The sequence below is a fragment of the Argiope bruennichi genome, chromosome 10 (genome assembly GCF_947563725.1).
Source record: "Argiope bruennichi chromosome 10, qqArgBrue1.1, whole genome shotgun sequence".
Taxonomy (NCBI): Eukaryota; Metazoa; Arthropoda; class Arachnida; order Araneae; family Araneidae; genus Argiope; species Argiope bruennichi.
Genome location: NC_079160.1, coordinates 63,537,869 through 63,551,375, shown reverse-complemented (window position 1 = coordinate 63,551,375; position 13,507 = coordinate 63,537,869). Strand labels below are relative to the sequence as shown.

Below are 13,507 nucleotides of genomic sequence, written 5' to 3'. Positions count from 1 at the left end.
ATTTTACAAGATAAGTATTATTTCAAAAAAAGTTACTTTAATTCTTTCTTCCCAATTGCTGATTTACATTTATTGCAAATACCTGCAAAATGAAAACTAGTTTTTAAATATATTTTACTAAAAGAATGATTTTAAATGAACTTACAAAGAATATTTTTATTGCATAATTAATACATAATAGGAGATATAAATTTATACTATAAAAGTAAGAACATATTTGTAATTCAAAAATAAAAGAATTTTAACCTACCATTAAAATAAGTATAATTTGTATTTAAAAGATAGAATAATATCACACTTTTTTTTTTTGGAATTATACCTAAAATAAGTGAAACAGATGCAATATTGTTCACTTTAAACAAAAAAAAATCTGAGTCATTTTATTTATAAACATACACAAACCTGGACATATTTTAAAATTAGACTCAAAGAATCAAAATCCAAGAATGTCCAGATTAATCAAGACATTTGAACATTTTATTTAAATTAAGGCATGCCATATTTCAACTACTTTTATATGTTACACCATCTCAGCAATTCCAAATAAAATTACTCAGATCAAGATCATTTTCATAAAAAGTACAAAAGTCATTCGATAAAAATTTCAAAATTTAATGTAGGGGATTAAGAAGAAGAATGGAACTAGGAGTTATAGGAAATGGTGAATACAGACTGCTAATGTTCACCAATGAAGTCTTGGAGAGCTAGAAAACTTGCACCGGCTTTAAGGTACTCTAGAGAAAGGTAAACAACAATTTCCCATCTTTTTTTTTTTTTTCATTGTCATTTTCTAATGCTTACTTTAATAATTATTATTTTTAACAAATTGGAATCAAAACTTTTCTAAACATCATTATTTATTTTCCTCATCACTTATCTGTAAAATAAATTGCAAAATTATAAATTTCTTGGATCTAAAGAATATAACTGCTAAAAGTAAATCTCAGTGTTCATTTTTGGATCTTCTTTTAAAAAACAAGGCATTGTCCTCAGAAATACTTGACAGTTTTCATTAAGAGATATTTAATAACAGAGTATTAACATTATAAAAACTTTTACAGTCCATGCATTTTGAAAATTATATGACAGGAAGTGAAATTAAATATAGGAATGCTGTAATGTCCTGAATAATCAACAAATAAAATTAGAATCAACAAGTATAAGATGTTTCTTAATTGTAAATTTTTCTCTTCTTCTTGATGTTGCGTATATTTGATTGAAAACACAGAAAATGTACATTCTTTTCAGATCCTTAAATTAAATAAATGCCCATACCAATGATTAATTTTTTTTAATTAATATTATTTATGGAATATATAAAACAAAATATTTAAAAAATAAATCAATACCATATAAACTTAAACCCTCTTTAACTCCAGAAGTACTCTTGTACACTGAAGGATGCCTTTCTTCTTGAAATATCTGAAGAGCTCTAAAAAAAATCAATTTTTTTTCCCCTTAAAGCAAGTAAGATTCATTTAACAAAATGTGTTAATATCTTAAAAGCACAAGAAAGTGAACATAAAATTATATAGTCATTGAGATACATATATAAATAAAACACAAAATAAAATTATATAGTCATTGAATAATATAGCCACTGAGACACAAAACAAAATATTAGTTTAAATTTATCTGAACTAAAATATTGATTTGCATATGTATCTGAAGTTTATTGAACAGTTTACTCAATAATTATAAAAATGGCTGATGAATAATAAATAATATTAAATGGAATAAACAATTTAAATGAATATGTCTTAATAGATATAATTTTTTTTAATTTTTAATATATTTATTATTTTTTGCTTCTTAGTAATACTTGTGAAATAAACAATTACAGATATATAGCCTCTTATCTTGATAAATGTATAGTTTGACTGATTTATATCAAAATACACAGATCATCTTTCCTCCTTCTCCATGTCTTAATTTTAATAATGAAAAAAGAACTTGCTGATATTTAATAACAGTTTTTTTTAAGCAATGGGCTTCAATTGATTGCAAAAAAAATTATTTTAAGAAAAAGAAAATAAAGATGTTCCTGCATTAAAGCCTTAAAATTATTTTGAGAGTGTACTAAAGAATTTTTTCTATAATCTTTTATAAGCAAAAATCAATGAAATAATTATATTTAAATAAAATCATGAATCGGTTTTTAATAAGAGTAGAAACAGAGCCGATTTATCCAACTAATAAGATAAGCCAAAAAGAGTATTCAATTAATGTAGTGACATTCACTAAGTGGCTATATTTTGTTTACAGTAAATTTTCTAAACAAATTAATTTATTCAAGTATTTGCATAAAGTAACTGAATTAGACTGACCATAATCATTCAATTGTAAAAAAAAAATCAAAGTTGTAAAATAAAATAATAATTGTTATATATTGATATGCATGTAATTGCTTATATATAAGCATTCAGAAGAAATTAAAAATTTGCTTCAAAAGACCTTTCAAATCTGAATATATAGAAAAATCAAGAATTATTCTGAAATAAAGACTATATGATTATTCAGTAATAACAGTAAGAATTTCAAATTGTAAATGCAAATAAATGCAACCACTTTGAATAGAAATGTTTTAAAATACTATAAAATTGCAAAAAAAGAGAAAAAAATTATAACGATTAATATTTTATAGAATATTTGTTGAAACAATACTGGAGGTTCAAGTAATACATTAAAAGAGAGAAAATTGCCCCATTAAATTAGAAAGCAAAAATAAAGAGCAATTACATCTACAGGAACTGTAAAATGTTGAATGATTTTAACATTACATCCAATAAAAACTTATAAAATGATAGAAGTACTAAATCTTTAGAATGATCAATAGAAAATAAATATTATAAAAGTTATGCGATTTAAAAATTTATAACAAATAAAAAAACTGCATATTGTAAATAATATAACAAGCATATACTTCTCTTCTCACAATAATACATCAAGAGATGCCTTTTAGAGCATTAACCTACCTGTATGAATTTTCATCAATGCTAATGATATTCTTCCTATAAAAAGAATGGATAATTTCTTTAAGAATAAAGCATTTCAAAACAAACTACAGTGATCATTAACAATTGCATACAATTTATAAAAATATATGTATTTACTGATATAAAGAACAAAATAAATAATTGAAATAAAAGCAGCAGATGAATTTGGAGAGTCCGAAACAAAATGACCAATTTTTCCCAATCACAAATTAAAGATTCACCAGCTACATGTAAGGAGTTTTCACATCAGCATAAATTTTAAAAGAATCAGATTCTGAAACATTTCATCCAATTAATTTCTAAGTTCAGGAAATTAAAATAAAAATACTCTGAATTTGAAATTAGTTTTTAAATTCAGAGAATTCTTTTTCTCTAACTATCAACAATATATGCAATTACCAGCGTAATAAAAAAAAATAATGTAGTGCCAAATAATGTGCATTAATAAAAAAAATTAATTTAGAGGCAAATAATGTACATTAATAAACATTATTTCTAAATCAACCTAATAATTTACTCATATAAATTGTAATCATTGATGATAAATAATACAAAATCTTGAGAAAATTCCTGATTCTGATTTTATTAAAACATAGATAGAAACTACATTATGAATTCAATAAAAATTTTCATTCAGAATTTTATGACTATATGTGTATCAAAAGGGAGCAAATATTTGTGATGATTACACTTTTGCTAGTTTAACAATAAGAAGTTTCAAGAGAAATAAATGCAGTACAGAAAAATACTACTTTAAAAAAAGAAATAAAATCTGAAAAAATACAATATAAGAGTAGAAACAGCTGAAACAGTCTTTGAATCAAGACGAGGGCCAAAGGGGTTATTCTCAATAAACTTTAATAAGCCACCAGCCGCTTTCACCTAAAAAATAAAAATAAATAAAAATTATTTTTAATAGTTTTCAAATAAATGTATGCAATAAAATTTTTATTTAGTAATTACAAGCAAACAAGGAAAACTGATGATCGTATTAAACAAAATCTTTTCAAAAGTAGTTATTAACTAAGTTGGTAATTAAGATGCAAAGTTAATGTATTTTATAAATTATTTTTTAATTTATACCTCTTATCCAAACAAGCATGCTTTAAATTAATTGGGGAAACAAGGGAATATATAAAACAGAAAACAATTATCTATATTCATTGAATCCATCATATTTACATGAAAGTGATACTAAATTTCTCTGAGAATTTATTAAATAAATTATTCCATCACATACCCTTCTCCTTTGTGAAATATTTTGCAATTTCTCTTTCAAATAAAAAAAATAAAAATACATATCAACTGATAGGTTTTAACTACATATTTTTTCCTAAAAAAAAATACTTAAACTAACAATAGTTGTAAAGCATCTATTTTTCCTCAGAAAGTAATTCAGCCAGAAACAGGATCCATAATTTTAACTATGCATTTTAAAATATTTTAAATAATACATTTCATATTATAGTCCTTTGACAGAACTTTAGAAATTTTCTTCCCACATTCTCAAAAAAACATGTTTCCTCAATTTGGTTTTTTTTATTACTAATTCTTTGTGATCCACTTATATAATTATTGTAATTGCTTTAGTATAAATATCGATGAGTAAATTTTGAAAAGACTTTGATTTTTATCTTCCTTAAATAGTTTTACAGAAAAATCAATTATTAAATTACATTAATTATTAATTGTTAAATTTTTCTACACAATTTATTGTACTTTGGTGAGCTCAAAAGATCTTTCATTTGAAAATTTTAGTAAATAAATGCTTTAAAAAAATTGAAAATGATTTCTTTTGTATTATTTATATAAAATTATTTAAAATGGAAAAATTATTTTGGATATTTACTCTATGATCAGAGCCAGTACGATTAGAATGATAGAACTTGTTGTTTCAAACTAGAATATACAATCAAAAAAATTTCAAGGATGAAATTCATAATACTGGGACAAATGAAAATTTGTCTATAAATAAGGAACTATTTTCAAACAAGTTAGCATTTTCATTAAAAATTATTTAAGAAATGAAATATAATTTTATGAAAATATTCTGATTTTACTCTGTTCCTAATGTAATAAGAAACATATGAAAGGAGTGAAATCAGTCAATTGATTCTAAAAATAATCATATATTCCTTAACTGATAACTAAAAATTGATAAATAACATCCAAGTCACTTTCATTCAATTCATGGAGCACAGCATATTTACTAGCTTCAGAAAAGCAAAAATTTTAAACATGTTGTTATTTAAAATAGCAAACATAATATACTTTTGATACATCTCTCAATGTAACACAATAATTTTTTTTTTCAAAATTGTTTAAAATTATATGAAAACAGTATGCAAATATGAGTATATTCAAATAAAATAACAAGAAAAATAAAAAAGCAAATTTGAAATTTTCTTTAATAAATAGTTATTTTACCATACAAATGTTTGTAAAATCAACTAAAGATGAAAAATAGATTCTTCTTTCAGCATCATTCATATTCTTTGGAATATCAGGTAGTTCTAAATTTTGTAATCGGTGGCGACAAGCTTCAAGTGCTAAATTAAAATTAATAATTATTAATCAACCATTTTTATGAAAATATTTGTAATTTTCTCAAAAGCTTGACAACCTATACATTCAACAGACAGTTGTTTGAATAGGATTTAAAGGCTAAGTAATCATTGCTGTTAATTGAAAAAATATCTAATATATCATTGTGTGTGTGCATGCATGTGTGCATGTAAATTTTTAAAAGCATCAAAGATAATATTAATTCTTACTTAAACATCAATAAAGTAAATGATGGTCCATAAGAGTAAGAATATGAAACTGTGTTTAACTATAATAAAATTAGATTTAAATATTTAAAAAATAATTGAAATATAGCAGTAAGAAAATTAAATAACTAATAGACTGAATTAAATGAGAATTGTTACCTTCTTCATATTCATTTGATCAACAATTTTAATAACACTAAATAATGGTATTTTGAAGTTTATTTTTAAGAATGATTTCTCACATAATGCTATAAATTTCTTAAATAATTTCACTAATAAAAGATAATTAATAATCCCAAGATATTCAGCAGCATTTCATTTTATTGATCAATCAAGAGATATTGTACCTTATAACAGGAAAAAAAATTGTAGCATGTTTACAAACCAAAATCAATCCCAGGTAGTAAATGCAATCTGTCTTTTTGCAGAGGGGACATAAGTGAAGTATCTGAGGATTCTGAAGGCCTGCTAAAATTATCTATAAAGATAAAAAGGGGAAGAGTGTAAGACAATATATAAATTTAATTAAAACAGAATCATTTCAGACTCAAACCTTTATTACATATGAATTAAAAATGTGATATGACATACATTTTGATTTGCAACTCACAATGTTCAATTTAATATGCATTATTGTTTAAAAATAATTATTAACTGACAAAAAATGAACTTTCAATGGGTTTTTTTCCAAAGTTATATTATGAATCTATGGAGTTTAAAAGTGTTTAATGTAACTAATAATCATATTTTAATTATAAATAAAGTTGCAGCTAATTAAAAGCAATTTTTATGTAACCAATAATATAAATATTTTTTATGTCTTTAAAATATAAAGAAGAAATAAGAAGTTCAATCACAAAATATTCTACATAAAAAAAAAAATTCAACAACAGAAGAAAAAAAACATAGCTTACTTATTTCTTTTAATATACTAAGAATATTCTCATCTACTCGATTATTGGTAATGATAGCACATGGTTGAGTCTGCTTAAGAACTGGAACAGGAAATGAAAGAAAAAAAAATGTGAAATAAATTAGTTAAATGAACAAAACTGTTGTAGTCAAAATTTGTACAAAATGGTACACATTTTTAAACTTGTAAATAATGATATACCTAACAGGAAAATGATTAAAGCTGCTTTTTTAAAATTTCATGCTTCATTTAGAATGGACATTTAAAAAATCTATTTTATAGTTGGTACGCAACCCCTGGGGGGACACCACGAAATGAGGATGAGATGCTTCAGGCATGGTGATTGGATTTCGCCACCCTGGAGGGTACACAAATAGGTGGGGGATCTGACTCCTCCCATCGATGACGGGAATTACTTCCTTCGAGGAGGATTGTACCATGGCTGGTGATGGCCCTTAGGACTCAACCACAGTTCCCACCAATGTTGCTGTTGCGGCGGTCTGGTCATTCAGCTTTTATGATTTAAATCTGTATACCTTTGTGGCGGGTCGGAGAGTCAGATGGCTGACTTATAGATAGTACTCATGAAAATGTAACAGTATCACTTAATTCATGTATAGATATAACTAATTACTCTAATATCATATTTAGAATTTAACACATAAAGTGGATCAGATAAGCAAAAATGATATATAAATACTGTAAATGGCTTTATGTTCAATAAATCCACAAACAATTTTTTTCTTTAATGTAAATTGTTTATAAAACATTTAAGAATGGACATTATTATGTAAATGTCAAAAAATCCCAATAAAAAAAAAATGTAATAAGGGAACAAAAATTGGCAGAAATTTTGGATATTTAATCAAATTATTAGAAAAAATGTAAATAAAGGGTCTATTTTACAATCTTTATCTTTTAATTATAAATAAACATAACATAAAATATTTTTAATAATATATAAACCATATACAATGATTTGATAAGACTTAATCACTAAATGATAACAAAAAAAAATCATGGGCAAAACTTCTGAACAAATGCAAAGTATACCGTACCATATTTTTAAGAAAGCTTGAATAAAATTGTATAAGAAATCCCGATATCCCAAGCATACATATTTAATCATTAAGGCTTAAAAAAAATTTTTTAAGTAAAACATTTGCATTTCCTTCTTTCTCATTTAAGGATTGGAGCTTTATAAGATAATTATTATTCTTAAACTTGAATTAGAAATAATTTTTGGCCAAAAATATATTTTTTGATTTCTAACTTATATTTGAGATTTGCAAATCTATGTAATCATTTCTTTAATAAAACTTAAAACTTTTTTTTTGTCAATTAAGTAACAACATATTCAATCAAATCACGTCATCAAAATGCATTAATATTATCTTTAGGAATCATACTGTATCTTTTCTAACACTTTAAACTGTTTAGAAACAAGTCTAATTTTATATTACAATTAGCTTAGATTAACACAATAATTAATAAAATAATTTAAAAAATTCTTAGAATCTAGAGTTAAAATTATTAATGAAAAAATAATAAATAATATTAAAAGACAAAAAGTTTAAAAAAAAAAACTGCTCCCTTAATTTATTCTTCAAAAATGAAAGTATAAATAGTATTGCTGACAATATTCTTATTTAGAACTTTTAGATTTTTACAACTCTCTGGTACTCAACATTGTTTGCTCTACCATAAATAAAATTTGATACATATTTCAAAAGAAAATATAATTTCCCAAATTAAATTATTATGAATATTAGATTTGAATTCATATAACTAATATAGAATTAATTTCAGTTATTAAAAAATGAAGATAATCAACAGTTTAATTAGGTGAATTTACAAACATTTAATTTTAAAACACAAGATAATCAGATAATCTCTTAAAGAACTGCTACTTTCTTTGTACTTGATTGTACTGTTTCTTCTGTACACTTGTGTTATAAGTCTTTACCACAAATAGAGTAGTATACAAGTGGAGTATATACATTTAGAGGCACAAGAACAACCCTAGTGCATGTTTTTTCCAGAATTTTCAACAATAATTAATTTTGTATGATTCATTAAAACTTGCAAATGAAGCACTAAATGGTGTTTAAATAAAATTAAGAAAGATGAAAGAAAGTTATTATTTGATCAATAAAATAAATATATTTTGCAAGTATCAAAAGAAATTTCATCATTAATAGGCCATTTACTTCTTTTCTCTTTATATATTCCATTAGGCTTTTCCTCATGTATATAAAAATAGATTCTTTAACAAAAAACTTTTTGTCTACAAAGTAAATTATAAAGCAAAATGGAATAAATAACTTTTTGGAAAACTCACGTAGCCTAAGAATTGAATAAGTTGAAGAAGTTTCGACATGATCAGGAAGAAGGCATAAATGACATGTATCAAGGTCATAATAAGCAGCACCCATTTTATGCCCTTGAAAAATAACACTCAGTACAATCTATAACAAATAAAAAAGTGTAACAATCTTAGAATAACTGTTTCAAAATTTAAACAGACAATTATCTTAAAAAAGTTAAAAACCAAAAAATAAAATAAAAAATGATAAAGTGCAAATTATATTTTCTAACAGAGTTGCATGAATATCCTAAATATTTATATTTTTTGACAATCTATTATCCATTTTATTAATATTAAAATCTAAGTTGCAGAATTAATTCAGAACATAAAATTAAGCAAAAATATTTATTTTAAAGGAAGAGATGTCTTTGGATTCATTAAAAGTCTGAAATAAAATTTCATTGACTGAACTGATTTGAGTTTTTTTTTTTTTTTTTTTAATTTCTCTCTTTGTTTATTTTATTTTTAAAACAAAACTTATGTTAAAAAGAATAATTTTTAAAAATATTATTAAAATTATATTAACAAGCTTTATATCTATATTTTTTTAATATCTTTAAAAGCATTAAAAAAAATTCCATTACATAATTCAACAAGCCAGATAATGCCTTTTACATAATGCAAGTTGTGTCACCCTTCCCTCCTCTCCCCCCTAAATTTCAATAACCTAGTCTTTTCTATTAATCTTAATTTAATATGTTTAACAATTTTTATGTAACACGTGCTATAATAAATTAAAATAGCAAAATATTTCACAGTAGGTCACCCTAAAAAAAGTTGATTTCAGAATCTTGCATATAAAAAAACACTTAAATTTAAAAATATATTGAAACAAAATGGTAAAAAAACTTTTTAGCACATTCTATATACTAGAGTTTGCAAGTATTATTGTCTAGCAAGTCAATTTGCAAAATGAAATATATATATATATATATATATATATATATATATTAATCTAATGCACTAAGCATAATACTTCCTTAAGCAATATTTGATTTTAATGTGAATTTGTTCCGAGTACAAGCCTTTTTAAAACAAATATAAACACAAAATTAGATTACCCTTAAAATAGTGTAAAAACATCTTGATATCCCCCCCCCACACAGACATCCATAAAAGTGAATTAGAAAGTTGAATTATAATTATAATTAGAAAGTTGAATATTTTACCTATTGGATTATCATGTCCAACATTTAAAATCATCATAATTAGAGCTAAAAGAATTTTGTTATTGGGGGAAAAACTATTAACTAAATTAAACTAAACTTAACAAAATTAAACATAAGATTGCTTGCTTTGTGACTGTAAGTAAGCAGTTTTAAATTTTATTCTTCAAAAAGGTAGTAAAAAGTTTTTTTTTTAGGGAAAGAAAATATAAAGAATAGTCTTATGATGTGTGTGAATATGGTTTTTATCAATGAAATATTAAATTGCTGTTATATAATAAAATTAATACAAACATTACATCAGACATAGAACAAATTATAAAGAATAAACAAAATAACTTTTAAATAATATGAAAATTGTCATCATAAATAGTTACATAATATTAGCATATTTTAACTGAAATACTAATTTAAGAAAACTATTTTAAATTAAATCTGGCTAAAGATTCAATACTTAACAAATATTAATAAAAATCATTCACAATAGAGATCTTACTGCGAGAAGTGAGAAAATTATATTAATACAACAAGAAATAGTTGTTTTTCTAAAACTTCTGTCATAAAAATTCACGACTGATTAATTTTTTAAGAATTCTATTTATTTAATATCTTTTTATTTTTTAACCAAAGTTAAAAATAGTTATGACCTTTTCGTACTTTGTATTAACTGCAGGACATAGGTAAAATGGCACATCAATAACAAAACTTGGTCAACGGATATTGTAGTTAATATCTCATCTTTGACGTTTAATTTTTAGTTGCAATGCACATGACATCTTTAGACTTTAATTGCTGACATCAAACAATACACAAGTACTGAATCATATTTTTTTAAATTTTAATTAAGAAATTTACTTATCCGATACATAATACATAGTATACACATATTATAGAGATACAGTCCATCTATTATAAATTTATATATAAAATGCTTATATTGTTTTTTAAATAATGCTAAAGTATATTTAAAATTCATTCATATCAGAATATACTGGAAATACCCAAATTAAGAAGAGAAAAAATGTTCAAAATTTGCTACAGGCAGGAGACAGGATAAAATGGTTTTAGAGAGCAAGTTCAAATATCAGTCTCACCAAAGAAGATGCATCTTCTTCAGTCTCTGTTGAGAATTCAGGATTGTTTGCATGCAAACTTTCTTTTGATGACGAATTGCTTTTTTTAGTGCTTTCAGATGTTAACACATTTCTATCCCAGCAAGTTGAACTTGACATTGCAAAGATTCTAAAAGTAAAAAATGTCAATGTTTCAAGACCACATAAAAAAAAGTAACATTTTGCCTTTTTGATGGAAATTTTTTTTAATAAAATAATTTGCAAATATAGAAAGCGAGAGAGTGAAAAATGATAATAATAGTTTATATCTGGTAATGGATCAAAATTCTAGCATCTTGTCTCATATAATATCCAAACTTCAAACTATTATGCTTTTCTCATAAAAATGAATTAAATCAATACGATATGTTATAAATTTTCAAAATTTCTTTAACCTTAACATTTCAAAAGCCAAATTCACTTATGTTTACTTTGAAAATCTCTGAAACCTTATATGTTTCAAATATTCTGCAATTCTATAAAACATATAATATAAATACAAGATAAATTTAATATTCTACAACTACGCTGCAATATATAAATGCAATTTATATATAAATACATATAAAAAATAGATTATTCGAAACAAAAAATGAACCTTTTTCCGAAACAAACGACTTACACAAATTCGAATATAGTTTGGGGGATTTATGATGAATTTGAATTACCGCTACATAAAAGTAAACATCGTCTGCTCACTTTTGCTTCACTTCATTTTATATACCAGCATTTTTTGTTTCGGTTTAAAATAAATTAACTGGATTAAAAAAAAGTCAGCACACTGACCATGTTACTATTTTTTTTTTTTTTAGTTCCTTTCTGCAAAAAAAAAAAAAATGGAAACCAATATGTAATTTTTAAAAATGGCAGAATTTCGATTCTAACTTCGAACAGAAATTAAATTTTAATGAAACTAAGGTAATTTAGTTTCTTTAAAGGTCTCGCTCTCTCGTGTTGAAACTATTTTGGGACGGACTTCAGATGGATATAAGGGTCAATTTGCATCGTGTCTTGCAATTTTTAACCATAGCCATTTAGCGGATTGTATTGCGCGAGGATAGAACCTAAGACCTTATGGTTCGAACTCCAGTAACATAACCATATGCAAAAGCAATTGCTCGTACAGCGTAGTTGTTAACTGGCTTATAAGCTATTCAACACAGACTCTCCCTCCAGTGAGTTGGAGGTGAGACGAACGATATGGCTATTGAGTGGTGATGTATTGGGCTGTTGATTCTAATAGGCCTGTACCCAGTTGAGTAGCGCCAAGCGTTATGGCGATCGTGTGTGGGCGAGTGGTTGCTGATGCTGCGTTTTGCTGCGTCAAGTGAGTCTGACGACTTTGGTTTGCTGTGGGTAGATGGCGCCACAACAGCTGTACGAAGGTGAAGGTTCATCGTCTGAGGTCACCAATTTAGCGGATTGTATTGCGCGAGGATAGAACCTGGGACCTTGTGGTTCGCAGTTCAGTAACATAACCATTATGCAAAAGTATATGCTCGTGGAGCGTAGTTGTTAACTGGCTTATATGCTATTCACCACAGCCATGTGAATAGAGTAATATCCGAGTCAACACTCTCACTTACTTGAATTCCTCTCCATTTCAGTAAGAATAGTTTTAACTTATGACATCAGATCTGCAGTGAAGCTTTATAAGCCAGATAACAGCTAGGGGACGCAAATAATTACTTTTGTCTTTTCACTCGGCTACGAACCCAAACGTTGCGAGTTCGGTCCTCGCATATCGCCAATAGATGCAGATCTAACATACATTCTGATCACAAATGTGGTGGTTTTTTTGTAGAATAGGAAACATCAATAAAATCTATTTACTTCGGGTTTGTATGCAATATCTGAATACATCAAGAATGTGATCTTCCTATTTATCCATTTTAAATTGAAAAACACAAAGTTGGGGGGAGGGGGGCATGAAAAAATATCGACTTTCACAAAGAAGCTTGATTTTTCTCTGAGCACTTAGACTTCTCTTTGCGCCGATCTCTGATTAAGCATGCAAATTAGAAGATTAATTTCCTCCTTTCTTTTTTCCAGCTAGGCATTTAGCTAAGAAAAGTACTGCGACAGCAAGAATAATTAAAGAGGCTTATGCAGGAATCATTATCACGTAATGTAAAGTTTAAAGTTCCAGCATTTTCGCAGTAATTTATACATTGATTAAAT

The 13,507-nt window shown here is 25.4% G+C and overlaps 1 protein-coding gene across 1 annotated transcript; it reads right to left on the bottom strand.

Annotated features, from left to right (window-relative positions):
• Window positions 1–32: 32 nt before the first annotated feature.
• On the bottom strand, window positions 33–12,036 carry LOC129987556 (mutS protein homolog 5-like). The gene is made up of 10 exons (XM_056095522.1): window positions 11,949–12,036; window positions 11,309–11,456; window positions 9,022–9,148; window positions 6,682–6,762; window positions 6,153–6,245; window positions 5,424–5,545; window positions 3,781–3,878; window positions 2,976–3,011; window positions 1,350–1,432; window positions 33–82 (listed from the first exon to the last, which is right to left on the bottom strand). Exons 2-10 carry the CDS (start codon window positions 11,444–11,446, stop codon window positions 33–35), a joined length of 828 nt encoding a protein of 275 aa, XP_055951497.1. The 5' UTR covers window positions 11,447–11,456; window positions 11,949–12,036.
• Window positions 12,037–13,507: the final 1,471 nt, after the last annotated feature.